Consider the following 26,192-nt stretch of genomic DNA (forward strand, 5'->3'; position numbering starts at 1 on the left):
GGTATTTTTTTTATTGAATTTAAAAAAAAAAATTTTAAATAGCACACATCACATATTGGATTTCTGAGTTTGCCGTTTTAGTTGATAGGTATTAAACTTTCTGCTATTACTTTTTTCTTTAAATTGAATCATAAATAAGGAAGGAGATATACTTTAAAAAACAAATAAAAAATGCTGTTTTAAAGAAAAATATTTGTTAAAAAAAAAGTTTTTTATCTATTCACCTGAAATTTTGTGTGCATCTTTAGTCAAACTAGAGGTAACACCTGTGCAAGTTTGAACATCGTCACTCAAAATTAGCCCCCGACCCCGCCGATACCCTTAAAAGTATAAAAACGGAAGTGTATGCATGGAGGACATCTTCACAAAAAGAAAGATCAAAAGAGGTAATCCTAACAAGGTTCTGTATAGGACACACAAGACTCTGGCATGGTCACTTGATGTCAACACCACATGCTGACCCAATGAAGTGTAAAAGATGTCAAACACCATGACAGTGCAACATTTACTTGTTGAATGCCCAAATTGGACCCAACAAAGATCAATTTATCTATGGGATTCAAAAATGAAAAGTATTCTTGCTGAAAGCAAAGATTTTTCATTAACAACATGATAAATTTTTAAAATAAAACAGGTTTCTTAAATAAAATTAAATTTTTATTTATTTAGTATTTTATTTATTTGTGTTTTTATTTATTTATTGTTTTTTTTTTCCTTTCTCAGGATTAATCCCTGAAAACCAGCCCGAGAAGAGTCTACATAAGACTGAGAGGTCTGGAAAAACTAAGCCCTATTAATAATAACTTTCTCTCTCTCTCTTTCTTTCTCGTAGCGAGCTTTCGTCTGGAGCTGCCAGACATCCTCTAGGCTAGGGAGCTGAGGCTGGACTGCTTTTGGTGTGGTGTCCTTCCTCCTTATATTCTGGGTCATCAGCAGGGGGTCTGCCCCATACCAATCTCCTATTGGCTGGTGGCGTTAAGTCTGTTTATCATTGGTCGCTTGAGTCAGGTCTCAAGCCACTTTTGCTGTTGTTGATGGTTGCGTAGCTGCAACCTCCTAAACCTCCTGAGTTGTGCAATGATGTTGCTGGGCATTGCGTCACGCTGCATGACGTCATATCTAATTTGATTTTCATTGGCTGCAGGAGCATTTTGTTCGAGGGCATTGTCTTCTGTAGAGTTGTCGTGATTGGTGATGTCATTGTTGGTTGCAGGTTTTTTCATACTTGTGGGGAGGAGAAATCCTTCCTGCATCCTATTTAGTGCTGGTCCTGCATCCTATTTAATGCTGGTCCTATTTGTTAGATTACATCTTTGTTCAAGTTGACGCCAAGGATGAGGTTGAAGCTCTCCATCTGGCATTTCAGCGGTGCAGCGTGCTGAATTACACGGTCTGAATATAGCATTGACTATTGGCTCCCCTTCCGTGACGTCCTTGTGAGTAAGACAGACAATGGCCTCTGTACTTCTGGCACAAAGAAAACTAACCTTGGACTTTGCCTCAACGGTGACAGCAAGTGCCCCACCAGATTCAAATCTCTACCAGCGTAATGCTGCTGAAGTAGCCATTATGTTTAATAAAGTTTGCTTAAAAGAGGGTCTGCTTCCTAAGTATAATAATAATAATAGCAGAACAACTCCAGCATTGTATCTCAAATCACCATGCACCCAAATGGATGACCACAGGAAGAGCATCCTTACTACAAAAAGACAAGAGTAAGGGAAATATAGCCAGTAACTACAGGCCTATCACCTGCCTACCAATAATGTGGAAGTTACTAACAGGTATCATCAGTGAAAGGCTATACAACTACTTAGAGGAGACAAACACCATCCCCCACCAACAGAAAGGCTGCAGAAGGAAGTGTAGGGGCACAAAAGACCAGCTCCTGATAGACAAAATGGTAATGAAGAACAGTAGGAGAAGGAAAACCAACCTAAGCATGGCATGGATAGACTATAAGAAAGCCTTCGACATGATACCACACACATGGCTAATAGAATGCCTGAAAATATATGGGGCAGAGGAAAACACCATCAGCTTCCTCAAAAATACAATGCCCAACTGGAATACAATACTTACAAGCTCTGGAATAAGACTAGCAGAGGTTAATATCAGGAGAGGGATCTTCCAGGGCGACTCACTGTCCCCACTACTCTTCGTAGTAGCCATGATTCCCATGATAAAAGTACTACAGAAGATGGATGCCGGGTACCAACTCAAGAAAAGAGGCAACAGAATTAACCATCTGATGTTCATGGACGACATCAAGCTGTATGGTAAGAGCATCAAGGAAATAGATACCCTAATCCAGACTGTAACGATTGTATCTGGGGACATCAGGATGGAGTTTGGAATAGAAAAATGCGCCTCAGTCAACATACAAAAAGGCAAAGTAACGAGAACTGAAGGGATAAAGCTACCAGATGGGAGCAACATCAAACACTAGATGAGATAGGATACAAATACCAGGGAATAATGGAAGGAGGGGATATAAAAAAAAACACCAAGAGATGAAGGACACGATCAGGAAAGAATATATGCAGAGACTCAAGGCGATACTCAAGTCAAAACTCAACGCCGGAAATATGATAAAAGCCATAAACACATGGGCAGTGCCAGTAATCAGATACAGCGCAGGAATAGTGGAATGGACGAAGGCAGAACTCTGCAGGATAGATCAGAAAACCAGGAAACATATGACAATACACAAAGCACTACACCCAAGAGCAAATACGGACAGGCTATACATAACACGAAAGGAAGGAGGGAGAGGACTACTAAGTATAGAGGACTGCGTCAACATCGAGAACAGAGCACTGGGGCAATATCTGAAAACCAGTGAAGACGAGTGGCTATAGAGTGCATGGGAAGAAGGACTAATAAAAGTAGACGAAGACCCACAAATATACAGAGACAGGAGAATGACAGACAGAACAGAGGACTGGCACAACAAACCAATGCACGGACAATACATGAGACAGACTAAAGAACTAGCCAGCGATGACACATGGCAATGGCTACAGAGGGGAGAGCTAAAGAAGGAAACTGAAGGAATGATAACAGCAGCAAAGATCAGGCCCTAAGAACCAGATATGTTCAAAGAACGATAGACGGAAATAACATCTCTCCCATATGTAGGAAGTGCAATACGAAAAATGAAACCATAAACCACATAGCAAGCGAATGCCCGGCACTTGCACAGAACCAGTACAAAAAGAGGCATGATTCAGTGGCAAAAGCCCTCCACTGGAGCCTATGCAAGAAACATCAGCTACCTTGCAGTAATAAGTGGTACGAGCACCAACCTGAGGGAGTGATAGAAAACGATCAGGCTAAGATCCTCTGGGACTATGGTATCAGGACGGATAGGGTGATACGTGCAAACAGACCAGACGTGACGTTGATTGACAAAGTCAAGAAGAAAGTATCACTCATTGATGTCGCAATACCATGGGACACCAGAGTTGAAGAGAAAGAGAGGGAAAAAATTGATAAGTATCAAGATCTGAAAATAGAAATAAGAAGGATATGGGATATGCCAGTGGAAATCGTACCCATAATCATAGGAGCACTAGGCACGATCCCAAGATCCCTGAAAAGGAATCTAGAAAAACTAGAGGCTGAAGTAGCTCCAGGACTCATGCAGAAGAGTGTGATCCTAGAAACAGCACACATAGTAAGAAAAGTGATGGACTCCTAAGGAGGCAGGATGTAACCGGGAACCCCACACTATAAATACCACCCAGTCGGATTGGAGGACTGTGATAGAGCAAAAAAAAAAATAATAATAATAATAATAATAATAATAATAACAATAATAATAATAATAACAAGGGAGTAAACCATCTCTAAGGGCTTTAGCATTAAAAATAATGGCTGTTTCTACGGCATTCAATTTATGTAAAGTCTTCTCTGTTCTTCTTAATAGTATCTTCTTTTCATCAGCATGTAACTGGTTTATCAAACTTCCAAAGAACATGAAAAGTTTTCTTGTTATTTCACTTCTATTTCCTCTGACATTTCAAATGCACTCTGGTGATTATTTTCAAAGAGTGAATGAATTGACATACAAGTTACATGGGAATATATAGCAGATGGGGATGAGTGTACAGTTGACAAGTCTGTTATTAAGTTGCATTTCAGTTGGTCACAGGTTGGTGATGCACTCAGTCCTGGAGGTGTTGAGATCTTCTGGGCTTATTTAGTGTGGATATATGAGAGTGGCTGTTCTCCAGGATTAAAGATCATCCAGGAAATATGCCTTCTGTGTCTCTCTCTCCCTCTCTCTCTCTCTCATCAGTGTCTGGTGTAGATTGGTTTCTTAAATTTCTCCTGATGATGGGAGGGCAAAATTCAGTTTCTAACACAGTGAAGGAAACCAAATTTCTCCTTACCATCATTTGGAGAAATTTAAGAAACCAACCTATGCCAGAGACCAACTAGCACAAGACATAGGCACATTCCCTGGATGATATTTAATCCTGGATAACAGCCACTCTCAAATACGCAACAACACCCAATAGGCCCAAAAGATCTCGATGCCTCCAGGACCGAGTGCATCAACAACCCATGACCAACTAAAATGCAGCTTGATAACAGACTTGCCAACTAACTGTACACCCACCCCCATCTGCTATATATATATAGCCATGTAACTTGTATGTCCTCACTTCCCCTCTACTTATAGTATGATGAGGCCCTTGTGGCAGAAAGAAGGAGGAAGGACTCTCTAGGATATTGATTAATGCAGACTGGTATAGAGATCTGATGTGAGACAGCTCTGGATGATGACATGTAGAGAGAATGGATAGTGAGAGGCTTTTAACACAGACATGGAAGATTTAGGACAGTAGGAGGAGAGAAAGAGTGGCCAGTGGGATAAAATTTTGGAAAACATTAAAATCACCAGCTGCTGTATTTTCCTTTCCTCCAATATCTAGTTGCATAGATCATAGATGCTGCTGTACTATTCATAGTTGTGTTAAGAGTGAACTCCATCCTGAAGTTGATGGCAAGCTTAAACCATGTGTGAAGAGGCCATTAAGATGTTGTGTCTAACACCCATTGGAACTTTGTTCTTAGTAAAATCTCTTTAATAACAAATTTTTATAAAGACCATATCTTTAAAAATATATTTGAGCCAGTTTCTCATACCAGTTTTACTATATGAGTTTCTTCAAAGTGTATTGGTTTGTATCTTGGGTCTTGTATTATTTTGAATGGGTTTCTAGAAATTATGGCCATGTTTATAATTACAGTTAATAAATGCATTTTAGAGTGGTTGTTGGAAATAGTACATTGGCTCCAAAACCATATTGTTCAAGAAGAGTTTGATTTATAATGAGTATTTCAGGAGTTGCTATGTTTTGTTCATATATGCAAGGTTTTATTTACTGGACTACTGTGTAGAAGTTTGTAAAGCCTGTGGCGTACTGGTAATTTTTGAGGCCTGGGATTGAAAAAATGTTCAGATAAATTCTTTCCTACAGTAATTTACAAGAAATTCTCATTGTCAGATGTTTAAGAAAAAGCCTTGGGGAAGTATATTTTTATTAAATGGCCTTCAAATTAGGGTAGCACAGTAACTGCATTTTTGTAGCAGTTGGTAGAGCTCCAGCTCCAATCTTTACACACACTGGCGGTCACAGGTTCAGGTCCTATATGGGCTACCAACTAAAATTGGAACGATACAGAGAAGATTAGCATGGCCCGTGCAAGGATGACATGCAAAATCGTGAAGCGTTCCACATTTTTGGTATATGTTAGCGCCAAGCTGGAAACCGGTAGAATTAAAATTAAACTTGTGCGATCCAGGGACTATTGGGATCTATACCAGGTCACACGGCATATATACCCAGAATGCCCTCGGCGTCGTGTGACCCGCCAGTTATACTTCTAACCCAGTTTAGACTGCTAGAGGGGTGGTTCGAGGTGGGCCTTTAGCTGTTAAGACCCCAGGTTTGTTAGTTATGAAAAATACAAATTAGTTACAAATTTGTCATTTGTTCATATCAAAACAAACCTTCGGTCTTAAAATTAGAATAGACTTACTTATTGGACGGAGATAAGTCCCTAACTGACTGGGAGTTTGCCACATATATCCATTTCCGAATATTAGTATTCCAAGAGAATGGACTATAAACCCTTGAACCAAAGATATAAAGAAATCTATTGGTTTCCCTCACTGGGTACTGGTATCATGCCATGGTTTATAAACTATGGGAAAATAGAGGACCCTCCATTCTCATAAACCACTCTTATCCCTTGTATCTGCATCTACCATCACCCCTCCCTTCCCTATTACCGAGAGGGGTGTGTTTACTACTGAAAAGTATACTATACTCTAACATAACTTTACAGTATGGCTGACCACCTCACCTGCATCTACTCTGTTCCAGCTTATGATGGTACTCTCCTTCATACTGCCCGTAGGTAAAGGAGTAGAAAGAAAGTAGTAAAGAAAAAAAGCCCACCCAGTCATCCCATTCATTCTACTTTCATACTTTCATCTTAGACTAGACACAAACTACTGACCCGCCAGGGGTACTGGATGAGCTATACCACTTGCTGGGCCGCCACCACTGGACCCAAGGAAAAGGTATCCAAGGATCTATGGGCAACGTCTTTTAAATAAAAGGAAGTGAAAGTTGTTTGGCATTTCCAAACACCAGCTTTCAGAATTCTCTCTACATACATATTCTTTTTGAATGCCAAAGAAGCACTCAAGCCTCTAATGTCATGAGCCCTAGCCCTCTTCTGGCAATCTGACCCCCTGTCTTCTGTCATGTAGGCATTCCTGATCATTTCTCTTAGCCAAAACGATATTGTATTCCTGGACACTTCCTTTTTGTTCCGTCCTGTTCTTACGAGCAACCTCCTGCACCCCGGCCTGAGGTGCCTTGTCCTCCTTAAGTACTCTCTTATTACCCTGACGGGACACAGAAGCATCTCATCTTTGTCATTGTCTACAAAATCTGCCAGAGAAGGTATGGAAAATGAGTCAAATCTGCCATCCACTGCTGATAGGTTTTGAGGTTTGGCCATAAATTCTGGCACAAACTCAAATGCCATTGACTTCCAACCTCTTGAGTGCTTTACAATATATGACAGGCCATGTAGTTCCTCCACCCTCTTGGTTGAAGCTAGGGCCAATAAGAAGACTGTCTTCAGGATCAGGCAGGATCTGTGGACTGCCTTAGTGGTTCGTAGGGGGGTTTTGTCAGACTACTCAGTACCATGGTCAAATCCCAATCTGGGGCTTTCAGTTCCTTTGGCAAACATGACTGCTCAAGGCTCTTCATCAACATGGCCAACTCCCATGAAGATGAAATGTCCACACCTTTCATGCGAAAGACCGAGGCTAGAGCAGCCCTGTACCCCTTCACCACAGATACAGACATATGCCTTTCTGTCCTGAGATATCAGAAAGTCTGCTAATTGCTGAATAGTGGTACCGAGTGGAGACAAGTTCCCACTACGACACCAGTCACAGTATGCTGACCATTTTCCTTGATATACTGCTGCCGATGACTTTCAGATATTTCCTGCCATCTGCGCTGCTGCTTTTTGCGAAAACCCTCTCGCTCGCAAGAGATACTCGACAGTCTCCACCCGTGAAATGATAAGGACTTCACTAACCGGTGGTACCTCTCCCACGGGGTTGGCACTTTGGGTAACTCTCTCATGTCTATGAGGGAGTTCCAAGATGTCCGGAAACCATTCTGCCTTTGGCCATAACGGAACTACCAGAGTCATTCTGAGGTTCTGGTTCTGAGACCGCATTACCCTGTTCAGAACCTGATAGACTAGACAAAATGGAGGAAATGCGTAGACGTCCAGATTGTCCCATGGGTGTTGTAGCGCATCTTCTGCTACTGCCTCTGCGTCTGGGACTACCAAACAATACACTCCCAACTTTTTGTTGTACCTGGTTGCGAATAGGTCTATGATCGGCCTTTCCCACAACATGAGCATTCTGTCCGCTACTTGTTGGTGCAAGGACCACTCCATTCCCAGGATCTGATCCCTGCGGCTCAACTTGTCGGCCACTATATTTCTTTTTCCTAGAATATATCTGGTCCTGATGTCTACTATGTTCTCTACAGCCCACTGATGAAGTTGAACTGTCATCACACGTAACTGTCGAGACACTAGACCTCCTTGTTTGTTTATGTAAGCTACTACTGTGGTGTTGTCTGACATCAAAACCACTGATTGCTCCTGTACCCTCTCCCGGAATTCCTGTAGTCCTAGAAATGCTGCTTTTAACTCCAGCACATTTATTTGGAGTTTTCTGTCTTCGCCGCTCCATTTTGCTGAAACCATCAGCTCCTCCATATGCGCTCCCCAACCTTCTAGTGACGCATCTGAGAACAGCAGGAGATCCGGGGAGGGTTGCTGAAGGGGAACACCCACTGTCAGATTGCTGTCCTTCACCCACCACAGCAAGTCTTTCCTCACTTCTGCCAACAAGGGAAGCTGCTCGTACGGGTGATCTACTATTGGTGACCAGAACTCCTTCATCCTCCATTGTAGAGATCGAAGGTGTAGCCTCCCTTGTGGTACTAGCTTCTCCTAGGAAGTTAGAACTCCCAGTACTACCTGCCACTGTTTTGCTGGCTGTGTTTGTTTTCCCAGAAAGGCATTCACCACTTGTTTGCATTTCTCTACTCTCTGGTCTGTCGGGAATATTTTGGCTTTTATTGTCTATAACCATTCTCAGATACACCAGCCCTTGACTTATATCCAACTGCGACTTCTCCTGATTTATCACAATACCTAAGCTGTGACAAAACCATAGGAGGGTCGCCCTGTCCCTGAGTAATTTCTCTCTGGACTTTGCTATCACCAGCCAATCATCTAGATATCTAACAGCCTGATCCCCTGAGCATGTGCCCATGTCGACACGAGAGTGAACACTCTTGTAAAAACTTGTAGAGCTGTTTTGTCAATCCGAAGCACGAACTTTTGCAACTCGAAAACTTTCTCTGCAAGACTGAAGGGGAGAAATTTCTTGGAAGACTGATGGACTGGGATCTGAAAGTAAGTCTTTCAAGTCGATTGTCAGCATAAAGTCCTTGATCCTGACTGCTTGTAGAACCGTCTTTGGAGTTTCCATTTTGTTTTTTTTTTTTTTTTTTTAATGGTGGTTTTTTCTTCATAAACAAATTCAAAGTTGACAGGTCTATTACTGTCCTCCAGTCCCCGTTGGCTTTGGGTACAAGGAAAATTCTGCTGTAAAACCCCTTTGACAGAATGGATACTTGTTCCACAGCCCCTTTTTCCATCATCTTCTTCACTTCCTCTTGCAGGATAAAAGCCTTCTGAGGTTCTTGAGCATAAGCAGGGTGAGGTAATGGCTGTTCTGTCAGGGGTGGGGATACTCGAACGGAATCAAATACCCAACTCTGAGAAAATCCACCACCCCACTGCTCTGCTCCCAGTTCCTGCCACACCTTCCAGTGATTTGCTAGGCAACCCCCCACCAGTGTGGCTGATTGATGAGAGGCGCCTATCCTATTGTCTTGAGCCCCTTCCTCTTCCCCTAATCCCCCTTCCTCTGTTATTTCTATTGTGAAAGGGCCGATGAGTTAACTTCTTTGGGGAAGAGGGTCTTGTTGCTCTATCCTTGTGTTAAGACCCCAGGTTTGTTAGTTATGAAAAATACAAATTAGTTACAAATTTGTCATATTTGTAAGTTTAAGGACTTTTAGGCAAGAAGTTATTATTTGTGCAACCACTTGCTTAGCTCAAATTAAAAGGTTTTAGTGTGAACCCATCAATTTTCATACTTTTTAGGTCATGACACCTTTAAATGGAAGTGAAATATGTCATTAGTTAGATAGACTGAAACTATATAAAAGAATTTATCTGAACATTTTCCCCGCCCCATCCCAGGCCTCAAAATTTACCAGTACTACTAGAAGTTACAAAGTTCTACACAGTAGTCCAGTACGTATATAAAACCTTGCACATATGAAAAACAGCAATTGCTGAAATACTCATTATAAATCAAACTCTTCTTGAACAATATGGTTTTTGAGGTCAATGTATTTCCAATTCTATCCCTCTATAATAGTCATTACCTGTAATTATAAACATGGCCGTAATTTCATAGAAACCCATTCAAAATCTATTAGTTGTGAAAATATTTTGATCTCTTGTAGCATTAAGTCATCTTTTGAATGTTTACTTTTGCAAAATTATGTTGCAATGTCAATTTTTTCAGTGCCGTCCAATGAGCATTGAAAAGGAAGTGTTTCCATACATGGCCAGTGATGGCCAGTTATATGCACAGGAACTTCAAGGCTTCTGGATGGATATTGGTCAGCCCAAGGACTTTTAACTGGAATGTGTTTATATCTCAACTCTTGTTAAACAAGCAACACTGCCAAACTGTATAAAGGTCCAGGTAAGATAAAGGTTATTATTATTAATGATTATTAAAATAGTGTAACCAGACCACTGTGCTGACTATCAGCTCTCGTCGGGCTGGCCGAAGATAATAAGGATACTGTAATATTTATTATAGTAGCCTTTTCCCGTATCAAAGTATTATTTGACTTTGCATATGAGGTGAAGGTACAAATCACCAATGAAGTTAAGTTGGTTTAGTAGGCAAGCTGTATTTCATATATTACTAAATTAATTTATAAGACTGAGACTCAGAAAAATCATGGTCAAGTAATTAATAGTTTGTTCAATAGGCAGAACAAACCTTTGCTCTTAACAATAGGATAATCTTCTAGTGCCAGCTGGAAACCAGCTAAATAACAGTCAAAGATTGTAAAGCAAGGATTCAAGGCATCGGGCAACTCATGTGTATATGAGGTGGATGCTGGTCACCGACCGGGCTTAGAACCTCGTGACGTACCAGTCTCTTTACCCTCTTGGAGAGTTGACTTTTGCTTCGCTTTCCTCCCCCAAAGCCGATTTTTTTTTTACTCAAGCCTGTGGTTTGATTCATATTTATTCAGCTCAGAATTCCTGGGGACGTCAACATTTTTAGACAGCCTTCCATGATTGCCGTGTTGTTGACCTTCCTTTAGGACAGATGCAATTGCAGTAAATGTGCCTCATGCCTTTACCTTTGCTTCGTCATCGGCTGTGTTATGTGTAATGCTGATCGGTCTCCCAAGGGATATTGTCCCTTCAGGGAGAGAGGAGGGGCCAGCTACATTTTGTTCTTTATCATTTCACATTTGTCATATTGAAGATATTTTGAAAACAATTTTGAGATTAATGTTTTTTGTATCTTTGATTTTATCTAGTTACACATTTTCTGGGAGTGGTAATGTTTTAGTCTTTCAGAATTTGTGTTTCAGGATGTTCGAGATGTTAGGGGTTCGTATTGCTGACAAGGTTTTTATGCAAGGATTCAGCTGTCTGGCATAGGAGTTCATTCCTACATCTCTTCAACACGAATTTTAATGGCCTACGATTGCATTTTTCCCATCTGCTTGCAGGACCAGTCATGATTGCTATCTCATTTATTTTCCATCATTTTGGTGGGGGATGGGCATGGGTTGTACGGCTCACTCCCTTCCTTCCCTTTATCCTTAGATAAATATGATTCTTTTCGCTCTCACAAGATAGAAATTTTCTTTCCTGAGGGAGAGAGCATGTTATTTGTTTCTTTACAGGCTCTTCAGTTGTCTTTTTTTTTTTTTTAGCCCTGTTTCTTGCCTGGAAGTTTGTCAGTGGCGGCATTCTGCTTAGAACTTGGGAACCCCTCTGCTTTGCTTCCCTCTGACAGAGATGCCACTTCACTAATTTTGGTACTGTCAGCGGTGTGTTCCTTGCTGTCATCAGAGCTCCTCCTCCTTGCTCACAGACAATACTGTGTCGTCATGCAGGGATACCAACCTTACAGACAGCTTATGTGATGTGTGTATATCGTCTCTCTGTGATATTAATGTGGTACCGTTTGGGCCCAGTTTTTGGCCCGTGAAATAAAATTGTAGTACGGTTTTGTTTTAATTTCCACAATACCGAGAATGTTTTCTCTCTCACTGCTGGGTTGAGCGACTTCTAGGTAGAGTGATCTTCTCCCTGATGTTCTCACTTGGATTGTTCTACAATTCACGACCGTGTGCTTGATTGAGGTCCTACTTAATTCATGCTTCTTCCAGAGTAAAGGGTCGAGAGACTTCCAAGCAAGGGTGGTCTTCTCCCTGATGTTCACTTGTAGATTGTTCTACATCACACGACCATTTACGTGTGTCATCACTCGTCCATGTATCCTACGTAGTTCATTGCACGACTGTGTACTTGACCCATCGCTGTCCATGTACATGATTCATCACACATCCAGGTGTGTGATTCATCCCACGTCCATATACATGATTCATCCCACATTCATGTATATGGTTCATTGCACGTCCATGTATGTGGTTCGTCGCACAGCTGCATTCCAGCGTCTTCCTTTTCAAGGTGAATTCAGGATATTATTCCATTAATTGAGGGCATAGTTCTTCTGGTGGAAGAGATGATGACCTGTGCAACAGTAATTCGGAGCAAAAGCTACTCAATGGATTCATTCAATCAAGCCATCTGGCCTTCATTGGGATTCAGACCTACTCTCTAGCTAGGTACTTGAAGCTACACCAAGAAGGCTTCAAGGCAAAGGAAGGTAAGGAACTGCTGGCCTTTCTGATTTAGCTTAGCCTAAGTGATTGAGTTCTTAAGCGAGCTAGTAGTTGAGTTCGGCCTAGCAAGTGGTTGAGTTCTTAGCTTAGCCTAACTAGTTCTAAGCTACCTTAACCTAGCCTAAGTGAGCTAGAACAATAAGTGAGAAGACAAATGCCTTGATAGAGAAGTTTGGCCTCTTTTGCTGGAATCCTTAGAGAAGTGGTATGGAGAATTCCAATGACTCCTGTTCCTTTGCCAGTACATGGACTGAGAACAGTGTGGGAAGCAAGAGTGCTAAAAATGTCATCTCTTAAAGCAGCCATGAGTGTCCCAGGGAGAACGACTATCCCATGAAGAAATCCATCCCCAAGTATGGGATCAGGGATGATAGAAGGAAGCAGCAACCCCCATTTCTACAATGAGAAGAAGCAGCAGCTTGTCTCCTATAGGAAGGCAAACAAAAAGAGGTGTTCCCTTCCTCCATAAATGCTGATGGGAGGGACAGTGAGACCTCTTATGGGATTTGGACCCTGTCATCCTACACTGATAGTTCAAGAAGAAAAAAGGTGAGGAGGTGAAATCCCCTATTTTGCCGTGCAGACCTCTGCACCAATAAGGCAAGGGGGTCAGATGGGGAGAAGTAAACACCTCTACATTCTCAACAACAACTGGGACCTCTGGGAGTTTGAAGTTACAGTACCTGTAAGGAGGAAAGAGTGTAATTTTATAGTAAACATGACTGACTGTTGTCTGTCTTTCCTAGCCAAGGACTCCAATATTAAAGGTAGGACAAACCTCTTGTAGTTGAATAAGAAAAACAATCTGTGTAGCCTTGTTATCATCAGAGGAGGGATGTATGTTAGTGCTTGGCATTGGGGGATGGGGGATGGCCACTGGAGGTCAGAAAAGTGGTGTCACTTATAGCGTAGGACTATCGTCCAGGGAATCATGGGAACCCTTCATAGGCTTACTTTGCCTCCTAACCTGTTGCTTCAGCTGAGGAGGAGACCAAGACTTGCATTTAGTAATTTGTATTTTTCATAGCTAACAAACCTGAGGTCTTAACAGTAGGATAAATATTCTACCACCAGCTGGAAACTGGTTAAAAACAATCAAAGAATGTAAATGCAAGGAATCTGTGGGATCTGGCATCTGATGCGTAGTTGAGGTGGAGGCAAGTCGAGAGAGTGCACATGAATCCAGTGACACATCAGTCTTTCTTCCAACCTAGGATGAAATGTAAGACAGGCGGCGAGGAGTTGGGCAGTCAGTGTAAGACAACAGGTTTGTTTAGCTATGAAAAATACAAATGTGATTACAAATTTGTCATTTGTTCATATGCAGAACAAGCCTTTGGTCTTAACAATAGGATAGACTCATAATTGGAGAGAGGTATGAGAATCATGAATCAACTGGAGGTTTGGAACACCCAATCATTCTTCTTAGAAATGAGATTGCTAAAGAAGAGGACCTAAGCCTTTGAGATGTTAAATATGTTGATATCTAATACTCAGTCCACTGGGCTCAAATACAATGAAATATAACCACATTCATTGCATTCATGGAAATCCAAAAGAGCTATATATCTGTTCGGGCAACAAACCATGTCGGCCACATGAAACGGGTTAGTTGTCACCACTCCTCATCTCTTAGCTGGCGAGAGAGGAGTTAAGCTACTAGGAAGCACATCTGCATGCTGGATGGAACATGAAAAGTGCTGTAAAAGTTGGCTGCAATGCTCACCTGCATCAAGCCAGTTCCAGTGTATGATGTGTAGTATATTCTTCAAACTGCCCGTAGGTATGAAGAAAGGAGAAAAGGGAAAAAAAAAAAGAGGCCAGTTAACTCCCTAATTCCCTACATCACACAATCATCTTAGGCAAGATACAAACTGTCCTGACAGGGGCACTGGATGAGTCACACTTGTTGAACAGCCACCACTGGACCCAAGGAAAACATGTCCAAGGATCTGTGGGCAACGTTCTTCATGCAGAAGAAAGTGAAATTGGTTTGATACTGTCATGAGCCAACAATCATATCCTATGAACAGATATGTACTTTGAATGCCAAGGAGGAACGTATTCCTCTGGTATCAAGTGCTTCTGCATGCACCCAATGAGTGGGAGAACTTGATGATGAGGAGTTGGCTTGTCTAATCACCTTGTGTAGAAAACTGAAAGGGTGTTCTAGGACACCTCTTTCTTGACCTGTCTTGTGTTAACATGTAGTCTATGACACCTTACTCTAGATGAAACCTTCGGATAACAACACAGTACTTGAAGGGACCCTGAGGCTTTCGAACCCTTCCAAGGAAGCTAAGGTCAGAAGGAAAACTGCTTCCAAAGCCAGTTTCCTGGGTAGAGATGATTGATGCATGGGCTTGAAGGAGGTTCAGAGAGAACACTCTGGTTAGGTCCCAAGTAGGAGTTTTGAGTTTCCCAGGTGAACAAGACTGCTCCAAGCTCTTGAACCACACCAAGAATTCTGAGGGTAAAGAGAGGTCAACATCCTTCAGACGAGCTAATCACAAGTAAGTCCTGTAGCTCCTTGCCAGTATCAACAGAAGGAACCTTCTCTGTTCTGAAAAACATTCAGATGATGTTATCTACTTAACAGGAACTCTTGAGCGGAGATAAACCCTTTTGATGACACCAATCACAGCAGTAGACAGCTCATCTTGTATACGGTGGATGAAGATCCTCTGAAGTAATAGCCTTACATCTGAGTCGCTGTTCCACAGGAAAGATCTCCCGAAAGAGATATTATACCGACTCCTGACATGAAGAGATAAAGATCCTAGTGATTGGTGGCATCTCTCCACAACAGACTGGCAAAGAAGCTTGTGCTAAGGAGGAATCTCTCTTGGTTACCATCAGCTGGGTTACAAGGAGCTACTGGGGTTAACCTAAGACTTAGAAGCTTGACAAAGGGATTTGTCCTTAATTCACACCCCTGAATTTGTTCCTGTACTCGGGAGCCTCTTCTGAAGGTTGGGGTACTTATCTCAAAGAGCTCCTGGCCTCGGGGCATGAAGCATACAGGACAGTTAAGTCCACTTCAGCGTGTTGGAGGTGAACGCAACTTTCCTGGGATTTTAAAATATTTGAGGAAGGGGGAGGTGGGGCACTCCATTGTTAGCCTCTCAGAGAGTTCCCAGAAGGCAGTCTCTACTGCCACAAACAATTCTGGGACCATGAACAGAAGATCTTTAGCTTCCTGTCAAATTGAAGAGGTCTAACATGGTCTTTTCCAAGTAGACAGAAGAGACAATAGGATAACCCAAGGGGATGTCCTATGACAAAATGCTCAGTGCAGATACATTCTAAATATCCTACTGTCATCTTGTGCATTGTCTAAGTAATTGCACTGTATACAGGAAAGAAGTCCTTGAGCTGCCAAGGAAAAATGCATCTCTAACAGAGAAGATGTCCTACTAGGTGATCCTTATGATGACATATGATCAGCACGTTTCTTATTGAAGGAAATGTCCTATAATGAAAGGACACACACCCCTACTATTGACGAAAAAGCCACCATTCTACATTCTTGAGCAACGTAGCGCAGAGCAAAGACGGATCTTAACTCTTGCAGAGACAAGAACACTATTATATTGAGACATCACTGATCTGGTTACTTGTATATAAAAGAAAGGTTAAGCTAAGAATCAAACCCAATCTAACCTAAGCCAATCCCAAACTCCAGAAGAATGGGAAAACTTCATGCAGAATTCATGAAGCAGAAGAACATGCTCCGGGAAACTGAAGAGCAGGTCTGATAAACATAAGCCCAAACCAGCTAGGCTAGGCTAAGAACTCCAACACTTAGGCTAGGATAAGATGGAGAGATGGGTTTGAACTAGTTAGGCTAGGCCTAGGACCTAACCACTTCGGCTAGGCTAAGTCAGTCAGGGTGAAAGTTTCGAACTAGCTACAACCGTAGGCTAGTCTAGTCTAGGCTAGCCCAAGAACCAGTTAAGATGGTTAGGGCAGGTTCAACTAGCTAAGGTAGGCCAAGCTAAGAATAGAACCACTATCTAGTCTAAGAAACTCCATACCCCCACTTAGGCTTTGCTAAGATGGTAAAGGCAGGTTCGCATAGCTAGGCTAGGCCAGGCTAAGACTCTACCACTTGCTAGGCTAGGAAATCAACCACTTAGGCTATGCTAAGTTAGAAAGAGCCTTAAAACCTTCTTAGTCTAACTCAAGTACCTAACCAGTTGAGTAGGTGTGAATCCCAAGAATAAGTTTCAGGTTAATATTCTCTTAGGAACAATTCAAATGTAAATTAATGATGAAACATGGATTCTTTCTACCTGGGAAGGTTTGAAATCATTGGTATACACAAAGACTTTCAATTCCCACAATGAAGGCCTTATGGACTTTATTGAATTAATCTATTTTATGGACTTTATTGAATTAATCCATTGACTTGCTGTGGAGGGTGCAACAGTTGGAGGTCGATCTCATATGTTGAAGACATGGAACATTCGTCTGAAGCTACCAAGGCAACTCCCATCAGTCTTTTGCTGTGGCCAAAAGGCATTGCACAGACATGCTGATTTACCATTGGGTAGGTCGACATCTCTTCCACCAGAATGACTACATTCTCGAACGATGGAATATGATCTTGAATTCGCTTTTGACAAGGGAGAACAGGCACACAGCCATGCGACAAATCACATACATGTTTGTGCGACGAATCTCATACATGGTCTTGCGACAAATCATATACAGTCAAGCAACAAAACATATACAATGAATCATGTACACAGTCATGTGATGTCGAATGATGCACATGTGAATGTTAGGGAGAAGATCATACTCTTTGCCTAGAAGAGTCTTGACCCCTTACTGGAAGGCGAATGACGAAAGTAGGACCCCATCACATACCCAGTTGTGCAATGAATCACGTACACTGTCATGCTACGAGTCATGTACACGGTCGAGCGACAAATCACGTACATAGCATTGCGACGAAACATGAACACGGTTGATGTATGTGTGAATGTCTGAGAGAAGACTCACACCTAGAGCTCTTGGTCACAAGATGCAGAAGCAATACTATGACAAGGGACATGATCGATGACAACCTCATATCCACGACCAATACTAGAAATACGCCCATGGGGATGAAGAAGAGGCGAGCTGAAGTCTCTGGAAGAGGAGAACATCTAGGATACCCTGGAACAGCAACCTGAGAGGGGGACCACCTTTGACGTCTACATAAATGGAAGCCTTGTCATCCTATGCCAAGCTCAAACAGGCTGAGGGAATGCTGTAGAATCTTCACTGTTACTTCAAACTGAAGAGAAACAATGAATCATAGTTCCAAAGGAAAGCGAAAGTAGAAAGTATAGGAAGCACCCTAAAGAGTCTTAGATTTCTACTGAAATCAAAGAACTCGGCTGAGCAAACAATCATGAACAGGACAAAGGTTGGTTTGCTCACTTTACCCAAGTGTCCAAAGAAACAAGGGAGAGATACAAGTTTGGAAAAATTCTTGAACTATATCAATCTCGGGTTACTTCTCCAACTTGCCGAATCCGAGGAAAGCGTGCCCCAGTTGCTGAGATCTGTAGGAACATGAAGAGAAGCTCAACTGAAACAAACCCCAGCTTGTTGATGGATAGCAAGTACCAAAGAAGAGGTGAAGATGGTGAAAAAGTTCTTCCTTTGTCTCATACTGCAACCAGAAGGGCCTCCCCAGTACACACACACCACACACACACAAACACCACACACACACACCCCCCCCCCCCCCCACACGTGAAGAAAGCGAAGTATTTACCAAGAAAATCCAATGCCAAAGGTAGCGGGAGATGTGTCACCCTGCTCTTGAATGCAGGGTTGATTGAAACTACATTGTTTAATTAAGAGAAGCCATGACATCACATGGCCATGTGTGACATCCCATCAGCATAACCCCTTGACAGAGAAAGAGAAAAACAAAGCGGGGGTGGTAGAGTAAAAAACACATATTCAAGCAAATTCGTACTACAATATTATTTCATATGGCAAAAAGGAGTACCAAGCCGAACATCATCGGATGATGAAACATCAGAGGGAGTTAGGAGCCACAGAAATAGACGAAGCCACATCGGAAAGTTGTCTGTAAGATTGGTACCCCAGTATGAGGATGTAGTCTCTGAGGCCAGCACAAAGAAAGGGCTCCAAGGCTAGAAAGGAGTGGACTGCCACAGGACTGACTAGGTTCCAAACTCTTTTCACAGCACCAAAGAGCACTTTGAAATTAATGAAGGGGGCAATTCTGGCAGAGGGAAGCAAAGCAGAGGGGCTTTCAAGATCTGAGTGGAACACTGCAGTCACCTGACTTTAAGGCGAGAAGCAGGGCTGACAGCTGTTGAGGCTGAAAAGAAACAAATAAAATGCCTTCCCTCTCAGGAAAAGAAAATAACTTCTATCTTGAGAGAGGAAAAAAATCATATTTATCTGTGAGGATAAAGGGAAGGGAGTGAGCCATATGGCTCGCCCCCCTCCCTTCCAAAATGACTGATAAGAGGCGAGACGGCAAATCATGACTGGGCATGAGCAAGCAGACGGGACCAATGCAGTCAGAGATCTTCCACCATCAAAATTCATGTTGAGGAAGTGAAGGAATAGCTTTATGTTAGAAAGCTGAATCCTAGCATATAAACCTTGTCTGCAACATGAATTCATAAAGTCTCAAATGTCCCGAATCACAAAACTTCTGGAAGACTAAAACATTACCACGTTCCCAGAAAATGTGTAGCAGTATACCATTGAAGGGAAATAAAACACTGAAATGTCTTAACACAAATGTTTCTATATATCTTTCAAAATGACAAATGCAAAATGCTAAAGAACAAAAAGTAGCTGACCCCTCTCTCCCTGAAAGGCCCTGAAGGGCCAATATCACCGTGAGAAAGACGAACCAGCATCATACATAAAACAGCCAATGCCAAAGCAGAAGGAAATAAGTGTAAAGGACTTTACTGCTATTTGCTTCTGTCCCAGAGGAAGCATGAACACGGGGAATCCTGGAAGGCTGTATAAATAGTACGTTGATGCTCACAGGACTTCTGGGCTGGATAAATATGAAAATAAACATGGCCTTAGGTAAAAAAAAAATAAACCAGCTTCGGGAGGAGAACCAAGCAAAGGTCCTCTCTTCAAGGTGATTAAAGAAAGACTGATTAGTCACTGGATTCATGTGCACTCTCTAGACTTGCTTCCACCTCAACTACAAATTGGATGCCAGATGCCATAGATTCCTTGCATTTACAATCTTTGGTTGTTTTAATAAGTTTCCAGCTGGCACCAGAACATTTATCCTATTGGTAAGGCCGAAGGTTTGTTTTGTGTATAAACAAAATAACTACTAACAGAGAACTCCAAAAACAAAAACAGCACAGCAAAATTCACTAAAAAAAAAAAAAAAACCCACAGTCAATAAAGAAGGAGGGTACATTACTCATCCAGAACACAGCACTTAAAGGGTGAGTGTAGAAGCACATCTAAGACTATCTGGTGGCCTTAAAAACAATGGTTGGTTTGGGTTGGAGAATGTGGGCAACTCTCCCTCTCCACCGGGTTACCCTCCATGTTATATAGATCACAAATGGTTTGTATACCATATAAAAATGCAGATTTCTGTCAAAAAAAAAACTTGTTATATTTTACTGTAATCTGACTTGTGATGATGTATGGTTCAGAAACATGGGCATTAAGAAAGGAAGAGGAACAGAAGCTTGAACAAAAAGAAATTACAGTGGTGAGGTGGATTTTTGGGATCTCGCTGCATGAGAGACTGAAGAATGAAGATGATATTGGACATCCTGGAGTGGTAAAGGTTACTGATATAATAAGGGAGTCAGTGTTGAGATGGTTTGGGCATGTGATAAGATGAGTTAGAGGGAAAGGAAGGCAAAGGATTAGATGGTGAGACAAAGTGAGGGAGGATTTGGAGAAGGGAAAGAAAAGTTTAGCAAAGGAAGATGCTTTCAATAGAAATAGCTGGAGAAGACTTAAGACAGACCCCTTAACATGGGGTTAGCGGTGGGTTTGGAGAGGATTTAATTATTTAATGTATCGGAGACCAGTAACTATCTAACAAAAACAGATTAATTGATTGGATAAAAGTGTATGTTTTGTGGTAGCAAGAAATTTTTTTTTCACATTTTCACACAGGTGTTGTTGGCAATGTCTTAGTGACCCTTCTGCACAAATTGGGAAAAACTGTCGCATTGGTCCCAACGTAACTATTGGTCCAGATGTTGTAATTGAAGATGGAGCCTGCATCAAGAGATGTACCATTTTACGGGGGGCAACCATAAAGTCGCACACGTGGCTAGAGAACTGCATTATTGGATGGAAATGCATTGTTGGTCAATGGGTAAGTACGAAAGTTATTTTTGGTGTAAATTTTAAAATTGAACTTATTGTGTAAAAAGTTATGTCACATTTCATAGAATTTTATAAAATTATATATATTGTTAGAATGGTATATACGTATTATTGTTTTAATGGTGATGTATTTTAACTAAATTTTTCTCGTAACGAGGATGTAAAATTTTGCTTATTGTTTAGGTTAAATTATTTCTGCACAACAAGCTGCAACCCTTGATAGAAAAGCAGGGTGTTATAAGCCAAAAAAAAGGCAAGAATTTCAGAGTAAAGAGAAAGAATATTGCTATAATACCAGAGAAAAAAAGCTAATATGGAAATGCCAGAATATTCTGGCTTGCTCACCTTATTTATTTGGGAAGGGGGCCGGCCGGAACGCCTATATATGGAGGTATAGGGCGAAAAATGCAAAGTCATGAAAAAATTCATGGAGCTTCATATGGCAATTGAGGATACGTATACGAAATTTTACGTTCGTCAAAATTCCTCTTACTTTCGTAGTTACAGGGTAATTAGTTAACGTAACTCAATAAGCCTAAAACATTGATCCGTACAAGAAAATGCAATATTTCCTCTATTATCGTAAATTTTGATAATTATTGTCAAAGAAATTGGGAGAAATGCATCTGTAGACATTCCCCGAGTCGAGTCGAAAAGGAGACTTCAGGCCAAGTCCACTGTCCAGTCCTGATTTAGTGCGATCACAGACTTCGAGTAGTCTACACGTTCCATTTCACCTCTGACATATGCCTGCTTTTACGTATGTTTATGTAAGACAAGGAAAACATCTCGCTAACATACAGACGAAGAAAAATCGCTCAAGTATTATTACAGAATATCATAATATATGCGTAGTTAGTGAAGAGAGAGGGGAGGGTTGCTTAGTAACGCCCGTCTTGCTTGACAGCACACGTCACACTGTGCCTAAGGCTACGATCTTTGAGCAAAGAGATCTTCATTTATGATAAATAACAAAGTTTTTGGTTTTTTAATACCCAAAATGGAATATGAAATTCATAATAATCATGATTTATTAAATTGTCTTTGTAAAAAAAGAGTACGCCTTCGAGTTTCACCTCTTGACATTCTCTTGCATTTACATTTGTTTATCTTTGTTTGTTTGGGCGCAAGAATTTCATCATGCCAAAGAGGAAAATACAAGGAAAACATCTCGCTAACATACAGAAGAAGAAAATTCGCTGTAATAAGCCGAGTTAGCGAAGGGGAGAGAGAGAATTGCGTAGGAAGGAGTGCCCCATCTTGCCTCAAGCAGTGCCCCAGGCTGCGATATATGAGCAAAGGGATCATCATTTATGATTAAATTATGATAAATAAATAGTTTTGGTTTATTAATACACAAAAAAGAAAATATGCATTCATAATAATCATTATTTATTAACATTGTCTTTATAGAAATACGAAGGAAAACTTTGAACGCCCGTATCTCAAAACTATACTTATTGACCTTCAAAATCTATCTTCTCACTTAGTTTTAAAGCTATAACATTGAAATTTGGTATATAACTCAGAAAGACATTATAGAACAATCAAATAGAGCCCTTTTTTCCAATTTTTGTTTCGTATTTTTTTTTATAAATTTTTTTCTCCTGATTTATAGGGTTTATTTTTTTACCATATTGAAAATTCATATCTTGCAAAAAAATGACTTTTAGAAAAAAAAACTCTCCCATTTCGATGGAGGTCTACATCAGGTCTATATATGGTAGTAATCCCAGGTCTTAATATTAAATATCAAGGGAGGAAATAGAATTTGAAAAATGGTATTTTCGGGATAAAATCGCCCTGGCGTCACAAAACCGAAGGTCAGAGGCGAAAATCATATGCGGTTTGGAGATGTCCCAAGTCACCTTATTAAGTGATATGAATATCAAAGTCCTGTCCTTGAAAAAGGGCATTAGCCGGCCGGCCCCCTTAAGGTGTCGGTATGGTTTCTGGGGCGAGTGAAACCACTACCAGAGGTTCTTTGCCATTTAGATTCATCCTTCTTCAAAATCCCTCAACTATAGAGGAGCAGATCTAAGGCCCACTACTCGCTACCATTACGGCTAGCGCCTCTGACGTCATTCCTGCAGATAGCACCCAAGCTTGGGCCAAAAGGGGGGGGGGGGGTAACAGGAAAGGGTGGGATTTCACTGGGTGACACAGGCCCTTGCCCAGAAATATTTTTCCTTCGTCAAAATCCCTTTTCTGGGCTCAGCCTGTGTCGCTACGTGAAATAGTACCAGAGAAATGGCCACACAAGCTTGGAAAGAAGGAAGCACACAAGTAATATATAGGATAATCAAAAACAATTAAGGTTAATTGCCATAATCTATGAACAAGGTTACAGAACAAGTAACAACAAGGCAATTGGAACCTTAATACTAAATCAAAATACAAAACAATGCATACTTAATAGTAAACAGCAAGGGTGGATGCAAACTGTGACTAATCCTAGGAGCAAAACAAGAGGAACATCACAATTATATACAACATGTGGCATCCAAGGTACAATATGGCTACATGGCGGCTGAGCTACGGCAAGAATGTTAGCGAGGCAGGTAGGAAGGAGAGATCTAAGTTAAACTACTTACTACTACTCAAGCAGTGTCAGGAGAAACTGTGTTTCCCGCTGCCACTGCTGGAAATTTAAGGGCTTCTAAGGACTTAAGATAATGGCGTTTGAATACTGTCGGAGATTTCCAGCCTGTGTACTTCTTCAGATCATCAAAAGTCCTATGTTGAAAATAATTAATAGAGGTAGCTACTGCCCTAACATCATGTACCCATGGGAAGGACTGCGGGTTGGCTTGCTTTATAAAGTATAAGATTTGCTGCCTAATTCCTTTTAAGGAAATGGTGCCTCCCTTTTCTCTAACAAATAGAGGGCCTGAAGATCTTAGGGCAGTTCTGTTTAGGTATGCTTTCAGAGAAGAAACTGGACATAAGGATGGGCCCTGTGGAAGTGGGAGAATTTTCCATGGGGCCCACCTATCCAGTGGGTCCTCATTCTTAGCTAGAAATTGACGATCTGGAGAAAGTAACACTTCTCCTGAAGGGAGAAACTCTATATGACCTGAGTCTCTAGATAGAGTCGACAGTTCGGATACCCTGGCTCCTGAGGCCAGACTTAACAGGAATAATGTTTTCCTCAGGAGGGGTAGAAAGTCACGAGTCATTATTAGTGTCCGAGGCCAATTTAAGGACATCATTCAAAAACCATGACACAGACTTGGCCCTCTCGGATGGTCTGAGTCTAGCGCAGGCCTTAGGGATAGATGAAAAATAAGAATCTGTCAGATCTATTTTGAATCCAAACTGGAAGATTTTCTTAAGTGCAGACTTAGTAGTAGTAATAGTACTAGCTGCTAAACCTTTCTCAAACAGTGTTCTGAAAAAGGATATGGCCAGATTGGTTGTCATGGTTTGTGTATCAGAGTTCCTTAGGAATACAGCTAGTTTTTAACTGCTGAAATCATATTAACGCAAGGTCGATTCCCGTTTATCAGATTCTAATAATAATGATTTGTTCTTGGGGTTCGATATTAGCATCTCTTTGTGCCGCAAACTTCATGAAGTCCATAAAGTTAGGGCTTTCTGAATTCCTGAGGAAGCGAACACAGTCCACGTTTGTACTAGTTGTGATAGTTTGGGATTGGGGATCCGTTGAGGGCGGAGTCCCAATTCCAGTAGTAGTGGGAACCAATTGCTCTTGGGCCAATTGGGGGCTATTAGAGCAATGTGGCCTTTGAACGTCTTGAGTTTGTTCAGAACTTTCAAGAGAAGATTCACTGGAGGAAAGAGGTAAATCTTCTTCCATTGATTCCAGTCTATAGCCATGGCGTCCATGGCATAGGCCAGAGGGTCCAGGTTAGGGGCTACATAACAAGGGAGTTTGTGATTCGACTCGGTGGCGAAGAGATCTACCTGAAGCCCTGGGACTAGTTGACAGACCCAACTGAATGACTGCTTGTCCAGGGACCACTCTGACTCCAGCGGGACTGAGCGTAATAGCGCGTCCCCTACTACGTTCCTTACGCCTGCTAGATGAGTGGCGGACAGGTGCCATTTGTTCTTGTCTGGTAGTGAAAATATGGCTATCATGACATGGTTCACGTGGCTCGACTTGGAGCCTCCCCTGTTGATGCAGTGTACTACTACTGCACTGTCCAGCACCAGTTTGATATGAGATTCTTGGCTGGATGAAGCTTTTTCAGGGTGAGGAACACTACCATAGCTTCCAGTACATTGATATGAAGCTGGCGGAATGGTAGGGACCAGGTTCCCTTTACCTTTTTGTACTGTGATATCCTCCCCAGCCGCTTAGTGATGCATCTGGGTTGGGATCACTAGGGCCAGCGGAGGGAACTGGAGCGGAATTGTCTTTGACAAATTCTTGATCTCCGTCCACGGGCGGAGTCTCTTTCGTAAGATCGCCGGGATAGGGGCTAGTTTGTCCCGGGATCTGTTGTTTGCTCTTGATTGCCAAACCCAGTTTATGTCCTTCAGTTTGGCTTTTAGAAGAACGTCAGTTACTTAAGCGAATTGGAGAGAACCCAAGATTCTTTCTTGGTTCCTCCGGAACGTCTGCTTGCACTTGAGAAATTGCCTGGTTGCTTTGGCTATTTCTCTCCTCTTCAATGGCAGAATTGATAGAGTGTGAGAGTTCAAGTCCCATTGAATGCCTAACCACTGGAAGCGGGACTCCGGTGTTAGCCAGGACTTGGTTTTGTTTATCTGGAAGCCTAGATGTTCCAGAAACTGGATTACTTTGACCGTTGCTTTGCGGCATGCTTCGATGCTTGTGGCCCATACGAGCCAATCGTCCAGATAAGCTACTAGCATTATTCATTGAGACTTTAGTTCTTGAACGACTGTCTCCGCCAGTTTTGTAAATATCCTGGGGGCTACGTTGAGCCCGAACCGCATTACTTTGAAAGAGAATGCCTGGTTTCCTAGTCTGAAGCCTAGAAACGGGCGGAAGTGTCATGCTACTGGAACATGATAGTATGCATCTGTAAGATCTATAGAGGTGGTGACGGCCCCACGGGGAAGTAAGGTCCGCACCTGAGAAACAGTCAGCATCCGGAACTTGTCGTAACGAATGAATAAGTTCAGACAGGACAAGTCTAGAATTATTCTTCGCTTGTTTATTTTAGTTGTCAGGTTACTCTT

At 41.7% G+C, this 26,192-nt stretch overlaps 1 protein-coding gene and 1 pseudogene across 1 annotated transcript in view; both read left to right on the forward strand.

The window, feature by feature from the left end:
* Positions 1-26,192, forward strand: part of LOC135220807 (mannose-1-phosphate guanyltransferase beta-like) — a 165,219-nt gene that overhangs the window by 132,058 nt on the left and 6,969 nt on the right. The window contains 4 exon segments of the mRNA XM_064258317.1: positions 10,232-10,343; positions 10,346-10,414; positions 20,802-20,819; positions 20,822-21,011. Coding sequence (XP_064114387.1) covers positions 10,232-10,343; positions 10,346-10,414; positions 20,802-20,819; positions 20,822-21,011 — 389 coding nt within the window.
* On the forward strand, positions 5,657-5,757 carry LOC135221593 (U6 spliceosomal RNA; annotated as a pseudogene).

The sequence above is a fragment of the Macrobrachium nipponense genome, chromosome 2 (genome assembly GCF_015104395.2).
Source record: "Macrobrachium nipponense isolate FS-2020 chromosome 2, ASM1510439v2, whole genome shotgun sequence".
In the NCBI taxonomy this organism is placed as follows: Eukaryota; Metazoa; Arthropoda; class Malacostraca; order Decapoda; family Palaemonidae; genus Macrobrachium; species Macrobrachium nipponense.